This window comes from Oryzias melastigma, linkage group LG16 (assembly GCF_002922805.2).
Source record: "Oryzias melastigma strain HK-1 linkage group LG16, ASM292280v2, whole genome shotgun sequence".
NCBI classification, from domain to species: Eukaryota; Metazoa; Chordata; class Actinopteri; order Beloniformes; family Adrianichthyidae; genus Oryzias; species Oryzias melastigma.
Genome location: NC_050527.1, coordinates 21145919 through 21171358, shown reverse-complemented (window position 1 = coordinate 21171358; position 25440 = coordinate 21145919). Strand labels below are relative to the sequence as shown.

Genomic DNA, 25440 nt, shown 5'->3' with positions numbered 1-25440 from the left:
TACTGCAGAGGCGGATGAAGCTCACGCAGAGAGGTTCTCATGTTCGGGAATTTGTCTTGGTTGCTTCTCACTAACCTGTCCGGTGTTGTACTGCAGCTCAGGTTACATTGTATTGTCCATTATCCAGGATAAAAGCTCTCCAGGGGCAAATCGGTGAAGGGCAATAGATAAATCCACTTTTAAATGTAGGATACAGTGTGAACACTCTTTAGCAAAAGAGAATTATTCAGTATAAAAAAGAGAAGTGCACTGGCTTTATATATCAGTTTTCAAAGCCTGTTTCACTCATCCCAAAAGCGTTACAAACCGTATCGCTATGTTTTGGGAGTTTGATAGGTCTCCTTCATTTGGTGCTACTCCAAACAAAGCAGTAAGTGGGTTTGGTTTCAGTGTTTTTAAAAAAAAACATTTGAAAAAGATATTTCCAAAAGGGTGTTGTGATTTTTAACATGTTTTTTGCATTGAGTGATTTGAACTTCAGGGCCACCGTACTTTAGAGATTGGTAGAGAAACAGCATTTTTATGTATGAGATCATTGCTGATATTAGTCACATTGATTTTTGCATGTTAGTTTGTTTTTTTATACCAAAAGCGTTATTAATCTATATAGATATATAATCTAAAAATGATTTAACATAATTTTAACGCCATGCTTCTGTTCCGATTGGTAAAACCGTTATGACAGATTTTGAGCTTTTATTTTGTAAACTGTAGTAATCAGTTAATGTTATTTTTTAGATATAGAGGGAAAGCTCAGACATCACTAATATCCAAAAATGGAAATGAAGAGAGAATAAAAACAAAGGGAAAGCAGCCACAAATCTACCATGTACACTGTAAACTTCTGTTGTTGTCTTTTGATTGTATTGTGAGTTTTTTGTCTTGTGGGTTTTTGGTTTTATTGCATTTTTTTATTGCATTTTTTTTCTTTTTTCTCTTGCTGTTTAATTTTGCTTATCCAGAGCCAAAGCCTTAGTAGAAGAACAACGCCTTTTGCTCCTAGGGTCCAGGTAATGTGCCTAGACTGCAGGGCACAAACTGTCTTTGGTTTTTGCTCATTGATTGTTGACTGGCTTCTCTTCTCTTCTATTCTATTTTTTTCTTGTTTGTTTTTTGTTTGTTTTCATACTCTGGAAAGTGCATTCTTAGGGAAATAGTAGCTCCAACTTTCCCTGGCAGTGCAGTGCATTGTGGTCCTCTCTTCTGTTTTAGTTGTTGATCTCACTGTTTTGATTACGATTGTTACTCATTTTAACCCATTTCCACCATTAGTAGTGCATGCTTGACTAATCTAAGCCGTTTTTAGGAGGCACACTCCCATTGCCTGTTTAAGTTTTTCATATAGCTACTGCAGTGACTTTCTAATTGTGGTTTTCTGTAAGGCAATGTAGGAGATAGTGTCTTCAAGTCTCTTTAATTTTGTTTTTTAGTGTCGCTGATACATAGATATTAGAACAGAAGAATCACGAATGTGATACAGTGGTGGCAAAAGCAGATGATGTGTGTTCTGCTGTCATTACCCAGCAAACACACCACTACTCGCTGTTTGTGAAACTAGAGATTGAACAACTTCAAAGTGATGAAAGCTTTCAAGATTTACTGAAATGGGCTTGGTAATGATGGTTTTTCCTTGTGCCTGTGCTGTAGAATGACTTTTGGTAGATCTTTATTGTGAATTATAATTTCCAGAACTTCTTTAGAGGTGTCACAGAGAGGCTGGGATCAGATTTCTGCTCGTTTTAACTAGGGCTGGGTATCTAATTTCCAGAAACAATTCGATTCAATTCACAAGAGCCTGGATTGGGCGTTTCAGTTTGGCCACTAGGTGGCGATTGCTATCGCGGTATAGCATTACACCTTATTCTAGAAGAAGAAGACAGTATAAAGAAAAAAAACAATGTTTTTCACCACAAATATTTACTTTAAAAATATTTTCTTAAAAGACTTTGAAAATGTTATGCCTGTAAGTAAATAAAGATATTAATTTAGTCAGCAATGTATGTTTATGTCGACCGAGCCGTCCTATGGGAAATTCAATTAAACGTTAGCACCAAGATAGCAGACTTTAGCCTTATGTGCTAAATCGATTTAATTTTTTATTATTAAATATTGATCTATTAAGTTTAAATCGATTAATTGATTTTATTAACCCAGCCCTAGTTTTAACAGTAAATGTACTTCCTGTTGAGAGAACAGGGCAAGGATGTCAGCAAAATCATGAACTGTGGGCTTCCAAAGTCAAAGACAGTATGGTCCTTACATTTAGCTATCATTTTCTGAAAATAAAGTCATAGCACAGTCATTTACATCTTGGTGTTGTGTCTAAAGCTACTTTCATGAACGCGCTAAGAATGCACATTTAGCCCCTGATGTTCACACTGGAAAATCAGGGAGGGGCTTCTTCTTCTTTATCTTTTTCTACTTTTTACTAGACTAGCGCAAGTCTGCGACCTGCAGTTGGAATAAGCTTGCTGACAAATATCGAAGTGATGTAAATCTCTCAGATCTTGCTCCAGGCTTTTTCTTCCCAGCTCTATTCTGATATATAAAAGACATGGTGGCATCGAGTTTCTGTCAGGCACACACAGCAATTAGCAATTCCTGCAATGTTTAAACGGTTCTGTGAAATAAAATGGACACCGTCCATACATCACTATTTTTGACTGTATATGACAACTCAACACAGTGCCCCTCCCCCTCACATTCCAAACAGGAAGTAGCCAATGGTTCCACAATGACAAATTCCCATAGACTTCTATGGAGAAATAAACAGCTATAACTTAATCCTGTCAACTACTTTTAACATGTTCTTGCGGATTCTATTTTTTTGTGATGCGTTTCTATAGTGCAAGTGTATTCAAACTATAAACTGACCAATCAGATGTCTCCATGAAAGTATGTGGTCTTGCGTTGAAAGTTGAAAACGTTTCTCGATTCTCCTGAGCCTGCTTTCAAGTGTTAGGGCTGTGGGTTTCTAACAAGCTCACTCCTGATTGGTGAGAGTGGTTGCTATAGAAACGTATGCATTTTTGCTTCCGAAGGTGCTGTGGAAATTTCCCAGGAGTTGAAGAGCTGACCAGACGGTCCGCTACACACAAACACACAGGCGCGCACACAGCGAGACTGCATGGAGAAATGGCATCAGCTGACTCAGAAGCAGCTCAAAAATATTCTGATAGTCGCGGATGATAATTATCATCCAGATCAGGTGTCTACTATAGATTAAACCGGCAAATTCTGTCCTCTTAATTTATATATCAGGGAGCGCATGCTTTTTTAAGGCACAGAGAGACAGAGTGACAGTCCTCGTAAAAAGTTTACACTTTATTGTTCTCGATAAAAAATAAACTCTTTATTTTGAGCAATACTCCAGTCTTCTTTACAAAGCGTGATCAGAAGTATTTTTGAGGAGTATGGATCGTTAACGGACACTCTTTGGCCGCGGGGGTTGGGGGGTGAGACAATCGGGGGTTATCCGTATTCTTCGGTCCCTAACCCCTGTGAATAAGGGGGAATACTGTGTTTTCATCCCTACAGTCTGTCTGGATACAAAAATATGATCACATTTGTCAATAGTGGTATTTTATTGTGAAAATGTGGTTATATGTTTAAAAATTGACCAGATTTTCTCGCCTGTCTTGGCATAACTTCCTGCCAGGAGTGTCAGTATAGTTCTTTTACACTGTCAATGGCCATCGCCAGGTTTCTGATGGGTCAAGTTCAACCTGGTTTAATTCTAAACATGAGTTCAATGACCGTTCATTTTGTACATAAAGCCTGAAAAAGGTCGTAGAAACTTGTGTAGCTACTCTTGAACTCAGGAAGTTTTAATGTGGAAGCCTGACTTGTACATTTACATACGTGTACACGTGTTTACATAGATTTTTCATTGAAAGTGTCCGCTTGAACATGTGTTGCGAGGACGGTGTGAACGTAGCTTTAGTTTCAGACAACAGATTTTATAAGAGAACAGCCAGTACACTTCATTTGTAGTCATAAAGGAAATTATTTCAGCCCCAAATGACCAGTTTCTGATTTTGTTTAACATGCACACACACATATATATATAGTCATGAGTGATTTTTGTTTTTGTTTTTTGTGATGGGTTAAAAGTCTTAACAGTGTTTAGTAAACCCCCTTCTCTCCGTTTCTGCCTCATTGACTCGTCTTCAGAACCTTTTTTTGCATCACTGCATGTTTAACTGAGAGTTGTAAACAGTGCAGGCTCTTCCTATGATGAAGTATGGACAAGAACTTAGAAGTTCTCATCTCATTTGCTTCCTTGAGTGTTTCCGTTGGACTTCTTCACCTTCTAAGTGTCTCTGAGCAGAGTCCATACTTCCCTTTAAGCTTGAGCTGTCTTTGGTACATCTGGCAAAAGCATGGTTCATTTTGCTCCGTGTCAAGTCTTAGTGAATCTTTAGAGAACAATATTTGAAAAATCCTCATTAAAGGTAGACAGTGCAGAGTAAATGAATCATTTCAGAACATATAAATATGTAGTGTTGATCTTCAGTTTAGCGGAAATTCAATTGTTGTTATTTCTATTCAGTTTTAGAAGAACCACTTTAGTGGAAACAGTTGATATAGGCATATAACATAATAATATCTGTTTACATTTTGAGTACATAATTAACAGAACATGCAGTTCATTAGATTTTCATTACACAGATAGAAGTACAGTAAATGGTTAAAGTGCAGCTCAGCATTTTGCCTCTGCTCTGCCCCCGCAGGTCAAACTGTGGTATGACAAAGTAGGCCACCAGCTTATAGTCACCATTCTGGGCGCCAAGGACCTGCCGCCCAGGGAAGATGGTCGGCCCAGGAACCCTTATGTCAAAATTTACTTTCTCCCTGACAGAAGGTAAGAGTAGAAACACCAAAGTCCCTGCATGTCCTCCAGCCTGTTTGCTGTCATGATGGAGCATCAGCTACGCACTGCAAGAACTGAATATTGAGAACGTAAAAAAGTGCCTTGTTTCAAGAAAAATTGTCTTGCAAGAAAAATAATCTCATCAAAAAAACGAAATAATCTGTGTTTGAAGAAAACTTGTCTTTAAAAAAATAAGAATTCTTAGTAAGACCATTTTTCTTAGACCTTTTTCACGTGACGTCACACAAAACATAGAGTGTGCAGAGTGACTAATACATAATATGTCTATAGTTTAGAACGGTAAAGAAATATTCCTAATAAAAGCATTCCTATTTTTACAATTACCCCTTAAAATACCCCCAAAATAGCAAATACCTCTTATAACACCAACTAAATGTAGCCTTGGGTAAAGTTACAACACGCGCAGCCGACATGCAGCAATGTGCATCTTGGCTGCTCCTATTACGTGTGGAAAACATGAATTTCTATCAGTTTTTGTGCTAATTGCACTTGAGACACATATGCATGACATCAAACAAAATAGAACCTGTTAGAATAATATCTGCTCAAATGAAAGGTCAATATTTTCAATAAAACCTCAAACATTGAGGAATCATTCAAATTTGTATTTAGATTTGTAAACGAGACAGAAAATAACAATACAGTTCAGCAGCACATTCATAAAATAATTGTCAATTTTTTCTGTTGAAATTGGTAAGGTTACCTTTAATTATTTATGTAAAATTGTGTTAAACAGCGCTCAGCTGTCAGCTTTGCTGATCTAAACCCAAACACCGGAAGTCACTATTCACATTTTCAGCCCTGCCCCCATTTCGTCTGACGTCACCGTGAAAAGCGTCAGTTGGCAGATATATTTTTTTTTAGGATTTTTTATTTATTCATAGACCTAAATTCTACTTATTTCTAGCAGTTTTTGCGGTGCATGTTTGCAAAGATGGAAATCTTTAAACAATAGTATAAGCTGGGTTAAGTATGCATGAGATTCAAAAACACAAAGCTATATAAGTATTCACAGGTCATAGTCAGAATACAAACTTCCATGGCTTTGTGTCTGAAGGGGATGTTTTATCAGAGAACACCTGTCTGCCATCAGTCCTTCCTCCTCCCTCAGGTGTTTTATATGTGTCGTGCTGTCTGTGGCGGTGATCTGTTGTATTCGTGGCTCTTCACTGTCAAGGTTGTAAATAAAAACAGTTTGAATTATTGTTCCTCCAGTGACAAAAGCAAACGGAGAACAAAAACAGTAAAGAAATCCTTAGAGCCCAAGTGGAATCAGACCTTTATGTACTCGCCGGTGCACCGGCGGGAGTTTCGGGAACGCATGCTGGAGATCACGCTATGGGACCAGGCAAGAGTGAGGGAGGAGGAGAGCGAATTCCTGGGAGAGGTGAGAAAATCAGAGCCTTCCTCATCCTGTTGATATGTCAAAACTCCTAAAAAACACATTTAGACAACGTACATTTATATCCTGACAATACCACAGAAAGCTGTGTAACTGAACATCTAAATCCAAATTCACCTTTATTTATAGAACACTTTTCCTGTTTCTTTACATTCAATAAATAAATTAATTGATTGAAAAAAAAGCTAAAAATATTAATCATAATTAAAGCCCTTCAACTGACCTTTGAGGCCACCAGCAGACCTGAGGACCTGAGGGATCTGGGTGAGATTAAAAGTCATTCTGAATAAAATGGAGCTCTAATTCAGGGGTCTGCAACCTTTAACGCTAAAAGAGCCATTTGGTTCAGGTTTTTATGGACCGACACTCAAAGATAGAAAAATACATTATTGATGTTTTTGTGTCCTGTAAGCCTTTAATTTATAAAATATAGCTTTGAAGTGTTCTCTATAATGAGTCTTTATATATATATATAACACATTTAACTTCTTTCACTTTTGACAAACAAAATCTATTTTTTCAGATCAGAACCGGATTACATAACTATGCAAAACTGTAAAATGAAGTAACTAAGTCGGGGTGGGATTATATAAATACCCGCTCCTTTTCAAGCAATCAATCAAACTCTACTTGACTTTAGTTAATAATGACTATATCTAATGAAACAAACGTGACATAAGAGTGTCTTTGTTTTTTTCTATTTTCTAATCAATGCATTTCATCATTTCTGTAATGAGTTTGAAATATTTGTGTTTTGACTAGTATTTTTCACAATCTATGCTTGAAATAAACCAAATCGATAAATTAATTTATCGAACAAACAATAGCACATTCAAGTTCCTTTCAAAATAAAAAACATCCTTCAGCTGCAGCAGATTTACTTTAATTTAAATTCAGAAACATGAGATTTTCTATCATTAACTTTTGTGTTCCTTCATCCTTTTTCTTCTTTTACTACTGAATAAAAACATTATTTTAAAATCCATGCATGTAATTGCAATAAGATAATGTCACTCTGGTTATAAACCACTCTGACAGTAGATTAAACCTTTTACTATCAGTTTGTCCTATCTTACATGTAAAAAACTAAACATAAATTAATTTGGTATTAATTACTTGAGTGTTAAGTTCTCTTCAATGAAAAAGAGCCACAATGGAGGAATAAAAGTTGAGATTTAGAAGTTATAAAATCAAAGCATACATGAATATCTGCTCCTTTAATCACCTGTGAGCTCTACCTGAAGATTAAGTTGTTTCACCCACAGAAAGCAAAGGATGTAAAGATAAACTTCTGCAGCAACTTCTCCTGTGTTTTCATAAAAAAAAAAAAAAACGGTACACCAGCAGATCTATTTGTCATTGTTGTGACCACACGTTTGCCCATAAACGACGTCTGACGTGACCGTGACGCTGGTCAGGTCTCTTTGTGAGAGAAATGACAGTAGAGGAAATGTGACACGGGGATGCACAAAGGGAGAGGAAAACAGGAATCATTAGGCTGCTTTTAACTGCTGTCCATGTCAAAGCACCTGTTGGTTTATTTAACTAGGTGCCCACCCTTTCTCTACCTTTAACCATTCTCTAACCAGTGGAGCAACTCAGAACGAGAAGCACAGCTCTGGAAGAGACGCACAGAGATCTGATCCTGCTTATGATAACTAGGGCTGGGTTAATAAAATCCATTAATCGATTTAAGGTTAACAAATCTATAATCGATTCATAAAAATATAAATCGATTCAGCACATAAAGCTAAAGTCTGCTAGCTTAATGCTAATGTTGAATGGGATTTCCCATAAGACGGCTAATGCTAACACTTGGTCGACCTAAACATACATTCTGACTAAATAAACATCTTTAAATACTCACAGACATGAATTTTTCAAACTTGTATAAGAAAATATTTTTTGATGTAACTTTTTGTGGTCTAAAACATAAATTCTTTTTGCTCATACTGTCGCCTTCTTCTGGAATAAGCTGTATTGCTAAATCGATCGCCACCTAGTGGCCAAACTGAGACACCCTCCAGGAGAAGCAGAACAATATTTACAATGTTAATGATCAAAAAATTTTGAACAAATTGAATTTCCAAACAATTTTATAAAAGTAAAACAGACAAACCTCTGCTTTGAGCTCATTTCCTCCTCTTCCTTTTTTCATCCTTATAGTTTTAAAGAGGCTCTAACACCGGCAACACCGCGGGCCGCACTGCAGAGTGATTGATTACACCAAACTTTTGAGTTATTTTATTTATACTTTTTTAATTATTACTTTTTATCTTTTTACATGAAATAAGCACTGCATCAGACTGTAAGAAATATATATATATATATATCTAGATCATTGTGACTAGGCGACCGCCTAGTCTGCCTATGCTCAGGCCGGCCCTGTACTTATCTAATATGTCCCAAAATGATTAAGTTTGCCCAATGGTAAAGCCAGTTCAGCCTGAGATGAGGCGTTGTGGGTTCAAATTCACAAAATATTAAAAAATAAAAGTTTTGGGGACTATACCATTATAGATAAAAAAAAGGAAAACTTTAGTAAATTATTTCTGAAAAAATACATTTTAACAAGCTAAAATTTTAAATCAAATAACTTACAGAAAAAGCATCATCCATCAAGTAATTTCAAGTTTTATAAGTTGTTGACCGATTGCAATGTGTCTAAAGACCAAATAGAAAGTAAAAAAGGAAAAGAGGGAAGCCATTTTACTGTGATTTTCTACCTTAAACAAAGTTGAAATGTTTTCATTTTAAGCTAACCTTGCTCCCTTTTGTTTGGTAGATCCTCATAGAGTTGGAGACAGCCCTTCTGGACGATGAACCCCACTGGTACAAGCTACAGACCCACGACGTGTCCTCCATCCCACTTCCTCGTGCCTCCCCAAATTCACAACGCCGGCAGCTCCATGGAGAGAGTCCAACGCGCCGTCTGCAGAGTAAGCCACAACTTTCCTCTTCTTCTAAAACAAACACTAATGGAAGACGGGTTAGAGGGAGAGTTCTTGAACTTTTGTCCGTGTAAATGAATTCTATGCCTTAGTCACAACTGCCCTTACGGGTCGATATGGACTGTGGACCAAAAATGGTCAAACCTGTACAGGCCATGCAGGTAGCCTGCAGGAAATTTGGTTTTTGATGAGCCGGTATATCGAAGATTTTTGTGCAAATTTTTTTCTACTGGACACCTATACAACACGCAAGGGTGAAATCGATGAGAAGTAGGCGTGTCGTACAGATTTTTCCTTTTTTTGAACCAACCTAAATCTTGTTAAGCCCATTAGGGCTGTAGAAATGATATATGCAACCTGACTGTTTCGACCTGACCAGCGTTACCTGACTGAATTTTAGTTTGTGTGGATATCATATGGACATCCTATTGGTATAGAGATATTGTATGAGGAAAATTCTTGATTTGTGCATAAATTAGGATTTGTATATGCATATTCTTGATTTGTTACTCATAATGCATTATGTGCATAAGTACAAAAAATGCAAAATAAAAAAAAAATACAAAATACAGTTTACCTATGCACAAATTAAAATTACAACAACTTGAAACTAATTACAAATGCGAATCTTTAAAAATTACGTACAAATCTCTTGTTACTCACACACAAAACCTCAGTTACGCACAAATCTGAGTTGAGATTCATTTCATGTCCATAAGGGATGTGTTTAAATTCTACTAGAATGCTGAGTCATCACAGTTTTCTTATCAGATGTCTTAAATTAAATTGTTAATATTTTCTGGTGAAACTTGACAATTTCCCACTTTCTTAAACAGATTTGCCAGATAATATAAGAAAGTCTAAACAAGCCTTTTTAAAACACTAATCCCTTTTAAACATAAAAATACTTCCCAGAACTAATCATCAGGGGGCGGAGCTGCTAAGGTCAGCTCCAAAGGAAGACGGCAAAGGAAGGAAAGTTGGAGGCTTACTCGACCCACAGCTGAAATGTGAAAATCCAGTCAGAGGGGTGGGGCTGAGGAACAGGACTGTTATCATTACTGGAGCTGCAGATCGTGACGTAGGGCTCCTGAAATGACGTGGGACTTAAATGGTTTGACCAATCTCAAAATCCTGATGTAATACCTTGGTTCAACCTGCAGGGGCACACAGACGGTTTTGGACTGTATTTAGACTATATTTTCAAGAATTAAACAAGTTTATTTTAATTTGTCAAAAATTTTGAGACAACCAACAGACAGCACTTATAAAACCCAATTTTTAGACGTCAACAGACAAAAAAAGTTAATTTAGGGTTTGGTTACCCTTTAAAATAAAAAAAAATTTGACTTTGAGATCTATGTAATAAAACAAATAAACTATGAAAAGTATGCATAAACTGTGTAATTCTTAGCTGACTCAAAATTTTGAACAGCTCATAAATTTTTAGTGAAGACTGAATTAAAGACCCGTTGGCCGAGACCCTCGATGGACATCTGCGTACATTGGCTAATGACAATCGCAAGAAACACTTATGAATTCCGTCTATCACGCATATAAAAGAGAAAGACTGAAATGACATACACGGACAGTGCTCAAATTGCACGTAGCGGGTGTGTGACACTTCCACAGGTCAAGCTCCCTACTACGGGTGTATGTGACTAAGGCTTTAAACATTTTAGAGTTTAGAAGAGCTGTTGAGAAAATGTTTTTTTCTGTGTTACATGAACTTTGCTGCTTCTGCTTTTACAGACAAAGACTCATTTTCATACAACTCAGGTAAAAAAAAAAACTGTTGCATTCTCAGGTACTGCTGCTCTTTGAAGCCCTATTCCCTTCTCTTTAACCCCTCGACAGAGTAGAGCTCTGACAGAACCAGAAAATATTTCTTTAACCTGTGCCGACAAGGTCAAGAAAAGGAGTTTCTTTTAAATTCTGATTAAACTTTGTATGCATAGGTTAAAAAAAGAAAATAAAAAAATGATTGCTTTCTGGTCTAGATGAGCTGAACGAAAATAAATCTAGCCAAGAATACAAGAGTTTAACCCTTGACCCTGAAACGGCGAAACAGTAAATCCTTAATATACTGTAACTTTTCAACAGTTAACATGATAATTCCAGAATTCCAGTAGATTATGAATATATATATCTTATCTGATATACATATATATAACCGGGCTGCACGGTGGCACAAGTGGTTAGCGCTCTCGCCTCACAGCGAGAAGGCCCCGGTTCGAATCCCGGCTGGGACCTTTCTGTGTGGAGTTTGCATGTTCTCCCCGTGCATGCGTGGGTTTTCACCGGGGACTCCGGCTTCCTCCCACCATCCAAAAACATGCCTCATAGGTTAATTGGCGACTCTGAATTGCCCCTAGGTGTGGATGTGAGAGTGGATGTGTGTGATTGAGGCCCTGCGACAGACTGGCGACCTGTCCAGGGTGTACCCCGCCTTCGCCCTTCAGTAGCCGGGATAGGCTCCGGCACCCCTGCGACCCCGAAAGGGAAGCAGCGGTCAAGAAGATGGATGGATGGATATATATAACCTATATATATATATATATATATATATATATATACTGTGTATGGAGCGAAATGCGCGCAGATGGCATCACGCTGGCAACTCACACACAAAGAAGACCAGACACCGAAACGTTTCGCTGCACATTGCGAGTCTTCCGCGGAGGACTGTGCCGCATCTGCAGCCAGTGTGAACCAGGCATTAGTTTCTGTAGATTGATTAACCCTTTAACACCTGCACAAAATCCTTAATGTTCTGTAACTTTTCAACCGTTAACACGATAATTCCAGTGGACTCTGTAAGAGGAAATCACTGTGAGCTCCTTTTGTCTGAGCTTCAGCTGTCAGACATCGGGGGTCAATTTAGACTTTTAAAAATAAATAAAACTCATGTTATTTCTTTAGGTTTTAAAATCCAAGCAGCTTGATGCTAGGTTCACACTGGACGCGGAAGCGGAGAGGAGTGCACGCGACATCCGTTCTCTCCTGCAATTTACACCAGACGTGGTTGACAAGTAGACAAGTAGAACTTTTTTTGTTTTTGCCATCATGGGTAAATTGGTGACCTAAAACCTCATCCTTCTGCTAAGAAGAAGCAAGTATTTAGTAGACCTACACTTCTTTAATGTATCTGTTGTTGAGAAACAGAGAGAAGTGTGTGTGTGTTGTGATTGTATATTTGTTTTAATCTCTACAGTCTGTTTAGATACAAACACATGATCATATTTGTCAGTCATTGTGTTTTATTGTGAAAAAATGGTTATATTTTGAAAATAAACCGGATCTTCTCATGTATCTTGATGTAACTTCCTGCCAGCATTGAGCAGATCGTTCACGGCTCGCGCACAAAATAGACCAGACACTGAAGCAATCCGCTGCATGGCGCGAGCCCTCCGTGGAGCTCCACGCCTGTTGTGAACCAAACCATAGGTTGAATGGGAGCGGGCTCTGTTCCACTTTCAGCTCGCGTCGCTTTTCTACTGAAATTGTCATGTCAACCGATGAAAAGTTACAGTAAATCGGAGAACACAAACAGTGGAGTCCTGGCGTTAAAGGGTTAACGGTCTCTGAATTTTTGCTTCTGAAACCGTTTTTATTTAATTTTGGATGAACAACATGGCAGAGCAATGTTTCTGGAATGGAAGGGGGTTAAAGATCCTTCTGTGTATTTCAGTTCTCTGTCCCTTTCCCCCATAAATGTTTCCGCAGCCTTAAACGGATTTCACTGTGGGGAGCTGGTGAAAATTTCATCACACTGGTTTGGAATCCATCAGGGCAGCAGATTTATGCTCTCTCCTGTACAGGGAAACAAAGATTTAGGACACAGTGTTCTTTCACCCACTTTTTATTCACCTATAAAGTATTCTACAATCCCACGCTGCAATCCACAACAAATATCATTAAAGCTGGCCATCATCCTGAATCCATGTCATGACAACCAGGGTCTTTGTGCGCCTACCCTCTGTAAAGTGCATTGTTGGTGATACGGCCCACTTTTCACTGGTTGTGATTTCATACAAAACTGTTGGCTCACCTTTGTTTTTTTTCTGTTTTTGAGCTGGTGAATAGAATTTATGCTACTCCAATGAAGCTGTGGTGTTGCATTAACCTATAACACTGCCAGAAATAGCACAGTTGTCTTCATGTTTAATGCATCATGTTACTTAAGAAGAAAAAAAGTGGAAAAGACAAAGGCTTTTTTTAGAGCGCTGTGCTTCCACTCCATGAACGTTGTGTTGCACTGCGTGTATAATGCTGGACTGCTGCTCTGTGCTATTTCTTCTAGGCAATTGAGGCTTGCTCCCTCCCCAGCAGGACAATTTTCTGAGCATTTGTGTTAGTCAGAGGTGAAAGAGCTGACAGCTGTAAAAAAAAAAAAAAAAGTTCTCTGGCGACTGAGATGAAAGATTGGGAGTGGCACTGCCAGAGTGCAGCACTTGTTATTTCTAAAAAATCACGTGTGTCCACTTGATTTAAGTTGACTGAGGCAGTGAAGTTGGTGGGACGGAGCAGGGGGGAGGGTTATAGGGCTACTCCGGGTGATGAAGAAAGAGCTCTATGGCCATATCACCCCTCCCATCCCCACCTTCACGTGCCCACCCCTTGATTGAATGCGCATTTTAGGAGTTCAGATGAGGAGAGATGTGTTTTGTTTTCTTTTGTAGAGACAGAGCAGTAACACGCTGCATTCAACCGAAAGAACTCACATACAATAGGATGGAAATGAGGTTTCAGTCTTTCTGTTTTCTCTCTTCTTGCATTGAAGGATCCCAGAGGATAAGTGACAGCGAGATTTCAGACTTTGACTGTGAAGATGGTGTCGGAGTTATAACAGGTAAAACACGGGACCACATAAATACAAAGGTACACTTATATCAATCAAAGCTACAAAAAAACAGTTCCATAGGGAGAGTAAATGGAATAGAATAGAGAGCCATTGATCCTGCTGTGGGGGTTTGTAGGGCCGTGGATCGTTGTTTAAGTGGCGGTTCGATTCAAGAATCAAGCTCAAGAACTCACAAATTGAACCCTGATTCTTACTTTTTAATATAATGTTTCTATGTTTATGTCTTTTTACTGGATCTAAGAAAATTTAAATTATTTGTATTAAATCACCATCATTTGTACCTTTATTTAGAACAGGGGAACAGAATCAACAAAACCGATAAAAGCACAAAGATTTAAAAAGAAAGAAAAGGTGTTTGTCATTTTTAACAAGTTTTTTTTGTCAAATTGTTTAAGTTCAGCAGAAGTATAAACAACATAAAACACTATTTATTTTTTTTAAAAGGTAAGTCAGTGAGTGGAACTTCAGTCTCAGTTTTTGAACAGAAAAAAAGCACACTCTAGTCTTACTTTGAAAAGCAGAAGCTTCATCGACATGAATATTAGTTTACTTCCACTGATAGTAGCGCTCTCTTTCGGTTTTGTTTTAGTTCATAAACTTAAAATCCAACATGATTCTGCATTTCAGAGCAATAAATACATCGTCCCCAGAAAATATTTTACCACACTCTACTATATTTATAAAGATCGTGAATTAATGATCTTGGACGTCTCAAATATTCTTACTAGAATTTTCGGGAGCAGATCACGAGTATCCGAGCACCAGGATACTCGTTACAGCCCTGCTGGTTTGTCGCTTTAGCTCGAAAAAAAGTAGCAATTTTAAATAATGCTAAATTACACACATAAAATAAGTAAATTAATATGTAACATCTAAATGTACTATTTAAAATGATTTTGTTTCTTATTGGCTTCATAATAAATTAAAATAACCATTAATGTCTCGTTTCCACTGAGTGGAATGGACCGGGCCTAACTGGACTTTTGAGCGTTGCTATTTCAAAATGGAGCAACTGGTACCACTTCTGGTCCCATGTTGGTCGTAGGTCCATAGAAAAATAGAATGGACCCGTTAGGGCGGAGCTTCTGTCGTCACACAATGTAACCCATTGATTGGTGGAAAGATTTTACCAGGACATGTTCAACCATCACCTTTCCCGACTCAAGATCCAAACAAAGTTTTGTTCTCTTCTCGGCTGGATTCTTCTTCGCCCCCCGCAATCTTCTTGCAAAGATATATTCTTTACCCACAGTTTTCACCCTAACTCGTGGGGGTTGGGGACCCTCCCCCGTTTCTCTGTCACCCGACCCCCGCGGTTGAAGAATGTCTGTTACCGATCCATACTCATCAAAAACACTTCCGATCATGCTTTGTAAACATTTATTGAAGAACATTAGAGTATTACTCAACGTAAAGAGTTTTTTTTTTCTTTTTAATTCAGAAAAAAACGCTTTGATGGTCCAACGCTCGCTTGAACTGCCTGGACCATTCTACACTGGCCAAGAGAGGACTTGTCTGGTCCGTACCGCTCAGAGGAAAAATAATCATAACTGATCTCAGACAAAGCGCCCTCTGCAAAATCACTCCTTAGCATATTTATATATCCTATTTGAGGGTCAAAATGCTGTAGCCCATCAGCAGAAGCAGTATGAGTCCCCACCCACGCTGCACACCGGAAAAGGAGAGGCACAGATGCCGTTGAAATGCGTAAACTACTCACTGTGAGGACCGGTGATTATAGGTGTGGTGTGCAAGAGAGCTCTTAATAAATGGCATGATGGAAAGGGGTTTGCTGTTACATGAGAATGTGGTGAATGTAGGCCAGCGAGTGAAGGAAGAGGCAAGGAGACTGGAGAGGGACAGACAGAATTCATTTTCTGCACCAAAAGTGTCGGTCAGAGAAAGTCACAGTGAGTCAGTGGGAGAGAGCTCCAGCCGAGGGCTTGCTGATGCTCTTGATTGTGAGGGAAGCCCTCCTTCGGCCTGCTTAATATTCTCATCAGCCCCTCACTGCTTCACAATGCCAGCCTCTCTCTCTTCGTTCACAGTGAAGGGAAAACCCCGTTCCCACAGCCACACAGACTGCAACAAACCATCACACACATGCTCAGTTATATTGACACCATAAAACCTTTTTTTATGCATACCTTGCACTAGTTACACCACTCATCTTTGTGAAGTAGGGGCACTTAAATTAATTTTACAACTTTGCTAAGATAACATTATTAATAACATTAATTTAATCTTCAGCCATTTGGAAAGAGTTTAAAAATTCCCAACAGTTTTAGGTTAACCCTTTAACTTCCGAGCTTAATGTTTGATTTACTGTAACTTTTCAACCGTTAACACAATAATTCCAGTAGATTGTGAAGGAGAAAAGCCGCTTTTCTCCTTCACAATCTACTGGAATTATTGTGTTAACAGTTACATCAAGATACATGAGAAATGTATCAAAATATAACCAATTCTGTGTGTCTCAACAACAGATAAATCAAAGAAGTGTAGGCCTATTTGCTTCTTCTTAGCAGAAACATGGGGTAATATTTTTAGGTTATTAACTTACCCATGATGGCAAAAACAAAATGATTGGAAAAATGTCTGTTTGATTTAATAAACACACATGAATGTAAAAAAGATCAATAGATTTTCCAACACCACATTAATGCTTGAGAACATTCTGAGCCTAAACAGAGGGTCAGTGTATTTGTAGTGTACTAGGTATGGGCAGACACCAGAACTACAAGGAAAAAACATTGATAATACTCTGCGCTGTTTGATTCCTTCCTTCTTAGATTCTCTTCTCTATTTCTTTTCTGCTTTATCCCACTCTCTAAAATGATCAAATACATTCAAATAAGTTAAAGAAAATTATAATATCACCCTAATGTTTTGTCTATTGTCTTGATGTTGTGGTGAACTGTGGAATAAGGTACTATATCAATATTTGAATTACGACATTGAAGTGTTCCTACTGTTTTTTCACCGGGGACTCCGGCTTCCTCCCACCGTCCAAAAACATGCTTCATAGGTTAATTGGTGACTCTGAATTGCCCCTAGGTGTGAATGTGAGAGTGAATGGGTGTGTGATTGAGGCCCTGCGACAGACTGGCGACCTGTCCAGGGTGAACCCCGCCTTCGCCCATCAGCAGCCGGGTTAGGCTCCGGCACCCCCGCGACCCCGAAAGGGACAAAGCGGTCAAGAAAATGGATGGATGGATGGATGGATAAATTAGAGCACTCAGAACCTGATGTTTTTTGTTTTTTTTTTATTATTTTATTTTGTTGTTTGTTCATGATTTGAAAAAATATTACCTTTTGGTGGTGTCAAAATAAAGGTTGGACGTCTTTTATAATTAAAAGAAAATTAACAAAGCCACTTTTTTAGTTTTATTTTGATCTTTTTGTGTGCCACAATGTCACAAACCTAAAGAAAATACCTCAAAATGGTGCTTTTAACAGCAAATATTAAGTGAAAAAAACATTGCAATCAAAATCAATTTTTGGATTAGCTGTTTATGCTAGCTGTTTTGGCTAACCTACGTTTTTTTTTTTTTTTTTTTTTTTTTTTTAGGCTAATTTGGCATTTAGTTAATATTTTAGCTGACTATCAGCTTCAGTGTTTTCAGCTATTAGCATTAGCATCTTCAGCAGCCAAATTGAGCTTACATCATTCATGCTAGCATTATTGCAGGTTATACCATATGTCTAGTTCATAATTATGCTAAAAAATTATGATTTCAAAGTTGAAAATCTTTTTATCCTGTTCAGCCCACGACCTAAGGTATGATTTGGATTTTTTGCGATTGAGTTTGACACCCCTGTCCAAAGGGATTTAGCGGGTTCGGAAGAAGGATGGATTGAAAATTCAATCCTGTTCTCTACTTCTGCACCAATGCAGCTGGTTCTTCTTGTTGAGTCCTAATAATTATCAGCAAAATGTCGTCTTCATGTGTGCTTAGCAGCCCGGCTGTGTTGAAGCATGAAGCAGCCTGTCAAGCTGAAGAAAAATTGTAGATGGGGCTGGAACAGCAGTTAATAGTTGTGTTGGAGACGGCTTAGGAGTCTCCTTCGGAATTGGAAGGAATATTTATTTAATTGTACAATACATATGTTTTCATGAAGCTGTGATACCAGAAAATCATGATGTCACAACACATTTTCTTTTTTAAGACCACAAAAATTACAATTCCCAGAACCCCATCCAGACGTTCCTGACTGGAAAGTCCCAAATCTACTTTGTACATACCAAATATACTCAGGAGGATATTCATTTATTTTTCACAAAAGCAGTTCTTTATTTAAAACGAAATACAGTAAAATTATTGCAATGTGCCTGACAATTTCTATACCGCTAGTTTGATTTTTTAATGTAAAATGCTTGTTTTTTTTATTGTATTTTTATTATTATCTTAATCTGTTAATTTGCTAACTTTTCACACACGTTTGGTGTTTATTAAGCAGGAGCATATTTCTGTGTTCTTATTTCAGTTTTTTCTAACCAATCCTACTTTTTAATATTTCTGTTCAGGTTTTTCTTTAACTTTTTTTAATGTGCTACACACTCTATTGAATATCAATCAACTTTAATAGTGCTAAGCATTGACCTTAACCACAGCGGCTAGCCATGTCTGATTATTGGTTAATGAACTCTTTCAAGTTGAGTGAACTACTCAGTCTAGCAGAGAAAATTCATTACCGTGAGTCAGATTCTTTAAAGGTGATTTTCATGTTTAATGCACACTGTTAAAACAGCAGATGAATTGCACTTTTATTAAAAGCTGGTTCTCATTGTTGGAATGTAGAGACTCAGCATATTGGACAGAAAAACCTGTCACCTTTGCAAAATGGCTTTTTAGTGCAAGTTTAGAAAGTTTGCTCACGTTCCTCTGCAAGCAAAATCCATCGTTTGAGGTCTTTGAAAAAGTTCATGTGAAGGTAAAACCAAAACCACAGTACATTACTAATAAATATATTATCCATCCTCTGTGTTTCCTTCTCTGTTTTCAGACTATCGGCCAAATGGAAGAGACTTCCAGAGCTCCACGTTGTCTGTGCCTGAGCAGGTCATGTCATCCAACCATTGCTCCCGGTCGGCTGACATAGCCAGGGCGCGGTCCCGTTCACCCAGCGTCCCCCCACCATCCAGGTAATTTTAAACTCCCCAGTCAGGTATTTTTCTAATTGCCCTGCTCCTCTAGGAGTGATGTGTGACAGGATCACATTACAGTTTTGTGTTTTACAACTGTCTCCATGGTTACAGGTTCCTGTGAAACTCAGCATCTTTTGCTGTTCTTTTTGATGTCATGGTGGGGCTTTAGGGGGGTATATAGCTGATACATATGGCTCATGTGAGCACATTATTTTATAATCTTAGCCGGAGATTACAGCCCTCTGAGACTGTTACATTTTGTATTCGAAAAATCTTAAACGTCTTAGCAAAACAGCTTAAACTTTTTTATAAGCAAAAATAAAGCACAAAATACAAAATAGACTTATGTATTCATGAATTTTTTATGACAAATTTCAACCAATGGTTTTAATATATCAAATTTTTAACAGAACTGTTGTGTGTAAAATGAAATATTGAGATTTTTTTTTTCCTCGTCGTATAAAAAAGATGAAACGATGCACACAGTGCTTGGATCTTATGTTGCAAATGCTGAGTAAAGAATAAAGTATTGATGTGTATTTCACTATCTTTATGGAGGAGGTGGTCAAGGGGAAGTGGTGAGTTATCCTCCATCAGCACTTATTTCCTGTGAGTGTTGGAAATTGTTGCTCCAAGAGTCCAGTCATAGCCTTGGCTCTGCCAGGCCGCAGCCACTTTATCCTGTCCAATTAGCTTTATTTGAATTTTTCTGGGACTCGGCCTAAATCAGTGTTAGATGCAGAAAATGCACTTATCTAAATTGTCTGGGACAGTACTTACTCGAGAATATTTCATCTGCTTTAATTAACAATGTCTGGTTATTTATGGAAAACTGTTGAAAATGACACAGGAAATGGGGCCGAGAGAACCCCAGTTAGCCTGCAATATATGAAACATCATTCCTCTGGAATTTGGCAGCTTCTTGAGTCTAAATTATACTTCTATTAATCTTATTTCCAGTATTTTACTTATTCCTCTTAGTGTGTAAAAGCTGAGAATAGCTTTCACTTCCTGTCTTCTTCTAAAACTTCACCTCTACAGTCTTCTGTCCCAGTTTGTTTTTTAAATCTACTCTGTCCACCAATTCTTTTCCTGTCCATCTTCTACTCCATCTATTCCTCTGATCTCATCCCTTCATGTGGTTGCAGCCATTTTCTCACCCTACCTCGAACCAGACATACTCAGCTTATTGACGACCCTCGAAAGGACGCCAGGTAGACGTTAAGTCAGATTGTACATTGTGCCATTTCTGCACCTCTAACTCACTCATGCACCAATGCACAGACCAGTTATAGGGAAGAGCACCGATGTGGTTTTTGATTGCATGGTGTCACTTTGCACCACCTTAAAGTTTAATGTAAAATTTTATGTTAAGTTTTATGTAATAAAACCTTTATGACAGGAGTGTCAAAGTCAATCGCACAGGGGACCAAAATCCACAACACATCTTAGGTCGCGGGCCGAACAGGATAAACATTTATTAAACACTCTAAAACAAATTTTTTAACTTTAAAAAGAAAAGAACTAGATATATAGCGTTACCTGCGATAATGCTAGTGTGAATGCTGTAAGCTGAATTTGGCAGCTGGGGATGCTAGTGCTAAAACTAAAGATGCTGAAAATAATACCAAAAAACACTGAAGCTGATAGCTGAAATGTCTGACAACCGAAAACGCTGAAGCTGATAGCGGATATCACTGAAACTAATAGCTGAAAACGCAGAAGTTAATAGTTGAAATTACTGTAGCTGAAAAAAAAAATACGTAGGTTAGCCAAACCAACTCGCAGGTGGCTGAAATATTAGCTAAACTTTAAAATAGACTACAAAACTGAAAAAAGCATAAATTAGCCAAAATATCTGGCATGTAGCTGAAATATAGGCTAATCTCAAAAACAGCCTAAAAAAAACTAAAACAAAAACCCTAAATTTCCCAAACCGCTAGCATGTAGCTGAAATATTAGCTAAACTACAAAATAGCCTAAAAAATCTTAGTAAATGCCAAAATACTCCAAAAAGCTAGCAGAATGCCAATTTTTTAAGACTTTAAAATCATAAGTCTTTAACATAACTTAAATAAAAGGCAGAAATATTATTTATATTTATTATTTCAATATTTTACTCTCCATGAAATATATTTTTTCAAAATTATACAAGTTAGAAATGAGCACAAAATAACATCGAACCATTAATAACAATAAAATAAAATGATCTGGAGGGCCGGATCCGGCCCCTGGGCCTTGACTTTGACACGTGTGCTTTAAGGAGAATTTTTTTTTTTTTTAATCTTGGTTATCTTTGCAAAGGTGTCCACTGTCAGTGCCGTGATGGGGTTACTTTGACTTTCCTGCTGTTCAAAAGTGCTCTATGTCTGAAAATGAATGGTCACACGCTCAACTCTCACCTACCATCTCAATGACCACAAATAAAAAGGTGTAAACATTTGTTTGTTTGTTGGTGCCTCTGTAAGTGGTTGGGAAGTTTTGCTCAGAAGAGAATCCTCTCCCTGCAAGTACAAGAACGCATGGATCAGTTAGTTAATCTTTCCCCACAGAGATAAAGTCTGTAACCTAAACTCACAACCTCTCTGTTTTAAAATGGTCTCCCCTAGAGGTGAAAGCCACTGAAATGCTCACACGCTGTGATGTTTTTTTGCCAGCCGTGACCGTCGTGTGTACCCGCTCTGCAGAGAGGATGCAGTCAGGTTACTGCGTTCCACTAGGATGTCCCGGGCCCATTCTGAGGCCTCCTACTCCTCTGATTATGACTACGAGAGGTATTGCAATGCACTGCTGCAGCATCTGTGCATTTGCCATCTTGTGGTCTCCTCAAGTCGTCCCTCGTTCGTGTTTAATTTATCTTTAATAGTGCCTTTGATGACAGAAAATGATATCTTGTCTGATATCGGTTTTTGAAGACGTCATCACAGCTCTGAAGTTGTGTAGCAGCACATAGATGACACACAACTGATGGTGTACTGTATGTGGAGACTCAGAGCTGCTTGTGTTGTGTATACTGGTCATGGCATAGTGACCGAGCTCTTCTGCAGTTGATGTTGTTTCTGTTTCATACACATCACAATGCAGCAGTGTAAGGCAGGTCTGTGTGATATAGATGTACAGCAGCTACCCAGCCAGCAAGGCCATTGGGTTTGTCCACAGTTTCTGTGGTGGAACCATCTGTGTTTGCCCACATTGGCTTAAGTGGTCTCTCAGTGGGTAACTCGCTACACTAGCCAACCGCACGGTAGACAGTGGAGCTCCGCTACAGCGAAGCTCGCTAGCTCAACACAGCGGAGCTCACTAGCTCTCTACAGCAGAGCTCGCTACAGTGGAACTAGCAACAGTAGAGCTCACTACAGCATACCTTGCTAGCTCAATACAGCAGAGCTTGCTAGCTCACTACAGTGAAGCTCGCTAGCTCGATACAGCAGGGGTTTCTAGCTCAAAACAGCTGAGCTTTTTAGCACAATATAGCGGAGCTTGGCTGCTGCTGCTGCATTACACTCGTCAGATGGACTTCGTTCTCCACCTTATTTATTCAAATTAAAGATCGGTTTTGGCCAAAGACTACAAATAAATGCCATATTATCTCTTTAATTTAACAAATCTCAATCACAGGATGTAAAAAAAAGTTTATGTTTCTTTTAGACAAAGTTTTTTACGCTGATCTCACAGCTGCTTGGCAGGATGCCTGAGCGCGATTAATAAATATTATCTAATTATTGTGTTTTATTAATTGTGCTTATTAACGCATCAATATTCACAGCCCTAATTTTTAAAGTAACTATTTGTGGTCTAAGCTATTGTTTTTTTGCTCATTCTTTCTTCTTCTTCTGGAATAAGGTGTAATACTATAGCAAGATCGCCACCTAGTGGCCAAACTGAAACACCCTCCAGGAGAAGCAGAACAATGTTTACAATATTAATGATTTGAACACTTTTGTTAGATATTCTCCTTAAGAGAATCAATGTAACACTGTGTGATATTGACAATCTCATTATCTTACTGATACATTTTACACTATGTGAACTGTATCAGATTAATATAAACATATTCAAAACATATAGTAGATTATTAATGTATTTCTACTCAAATGTGTAAACTCCAACATTGAATTGAATTGAAGATTTGAAAGAATCTAAAAAAAAATTGGAGTTGAGTCGATTCTGGCTTTTTTTAATCAAATTGAATCGTTTCTGGAAATCATAATCAGTACCAAGCCCTACTTCTTATGTACAATAATTTTATGGTTAAACTGATTTAGTAACATTTATTAAGGTAATTTCCTTTTTTTAATTAAACAACCTTAAAACTTTAAAAATATGTTATTCATTTGCTTTTAATTACCATTTTAACTTTGGTTTAGTTTTTGTGTCTTATAAGTTCTGATGTAGAAAACTTTGATGCTTGTGAAGTGTACAATTTATTTCTTCGTCTGCAGTTTGTGTATAGAGAATTAAAAAAAACATTTTAAATTGGTATCTGATCTGCTTAGCAAAAAAAAATCCTGCATGACTTACTCACTAACCCTTTCGTCACAGTTTTTGTGCACTATTTTGCACTTCGATATTTAATGTGTTGCTGTCTTTGTTGTGTGTGTTCTTTGTGATTGAAAAGTGTTCATTCTGTTTAACAAACTTTATTTTTTTTTTTTTCCTTTTAGCTCTTTTGCCCAGACGTCTGTCTGCATTCTCTGTGCCAAAACAAAGTTTCAGAGAAAGAAATCTAAATCCATTTGACTGCTGGATAGTTTTTCATTTTTTCTTCCACTTAAGTTCATCTGAAAATAGACCTGGAAGTTGAACATCAAAGTCCTGCATTTTCCACCCTTTCCAGAACTTAAATTTCACTGGTGGATGTTAATTAAACTAACTTTCAAATGTACATGTTTCTCAACACTTCTATGGTTGATGTGGTTTTTGCCTTTATTGAAGACAAAAAATGCTCCAAAATCTAAGAGTTCTGGGGTGTAAAAAGCTGAATTCCCCCACCCTGCCAGCGAAATGTGCCCCCCCTGCCCTGTGGAGTCCCACTGAGTGCCTGCCTGTCTCTCAACAACCCCTGTAGGAACCACGGAGCCATGGATAGACACGAGTATCACAGCAGATCCCGCTCTGCAGACCAGCGGCCCGTTATAGAGCGCCTCGCGCCGCGCTCGCGCTCTACTGAACGCCCCCACGACTCTTCCATCATGAGGTCGATGCCATCGCTGCCGTCTGGGAGGTCCGCACCCCCCTCTCCTGCCATGACGAGGTGTGACCCCCGACTGGAGAGGCTAACCAACTAACAGCAGACTAGAGTTTTTTTTTATACATATATAAAGTTTAGTGGAGTCACAGCTACACTGGAGGAGAAATGATTTGAAAGTTGGAGGAAAAAAATTAGCTTTCTTATCCAGTTAACCCTTTAACACCTAAGGCGTCGCCGGTGACGCTTAAACACAAAATCTTTAACATCTCTACTGGAATTACGTTGATCGTGTTTACAGTTGAAAAGTTACAGTAAATCAAGCAGCATAAACACTGGAGCTCCGATAATGAAGTCCCCCTTTGACACATTTAAAAAAAAAAATTGATTATGATTATGAAGTTTTTAACCATAATCCCTAAATGTCTTAAAAAGCTGTTTTGACTTTTGGCTTTCCCACCCAAATCCCAAAATACTAAAAAACTATGTAGTGGCCTGGATTTTAAAGGCAATTCTGACGCGATTCTGACTACTTTTCTTTCGTTTTTCTAAACGCCGGATATGACGTGACCCATTTCACCAAGTCAAAATCGAATAAATACGAGCATTTCACGATGTTTATTTATGATTCCACTGTCTTGATGGTGAAAATGTGGTTTTTTTTTATTTAAAAATTACATTTAAACACTTTTTTTTGTTTGAAATTGTTCGACTACAATGCATTTTGGTCTATATTCACTAATGTATTGACCATTGATGTGCTCGTTTTTTGCAAAGACTTCTGGGAAATTTCTAGCACACTGGATTTTGGAATTAGTAGATTTGGACAGCACTAGAAAATGGCGAACGCACTATATAGTGAATAGGTGGGCTTCCAAAATCTCCTCTGATGGGGCGTGGCTTTTGGAGCTCCGCCCCTTACTCGTCTTGTCTCGCTTTCAACATTTCAACATTTATTGAACACTTTAAATATAAATTTTTGAAACTTACAA

At 38.0% G+C, this 25440-nt stretch overlaps 1 protein-coding gene across 23 annotated transcripts in view; it reads left to right on the top strand.

The window, feature by feature from the left end:
- Window positions 1-25440, top strand: part of rims2a (regulating synaptic membrane exocytosis 2a) — a 206111-nt gene that overhangs the window by 112509 nt on the left and 68162 nt on the right. For 7 of the 23 annotated variants that reach the window (XM_036216127.1, XM_036216122.1, XM_036216121.1 and 4 more), the window contains 7 exons: window positions 4734-4864; window positions 6110-6281; window positions 9082-9235; window positions 14031-14099; window positions 19119-19257; window positions 21918-22034; window positions 24329-24514. In XM_036216127.1, the coding sequence (XP_036072020.1) occupies window positions 4734-4864; window positions 6110-6281; window positions 9082-9235; window positions 14031-14099; window positions 19119-19257; window positions 21918-22034; window positions 24329-24514 (968 nt within the window). Of the gene's footprint in view, window positions 1-962; window positions 1011-4733; window positions 4865-6088; window positions 6282-9081; window positions 9236-10999; window positions 11027-14030; window positions 14100-19118; window positions 19258-20408; window positions 20475-21917; window positions 22035-24328; window positions 24515-25440 lie in introns of all 23 variants that reach the window. The other 16 variants (XM_036216125.1, XM_036216124.1, XM_036216117.1 and 13 more) reach the window with 8 other exon arrangements.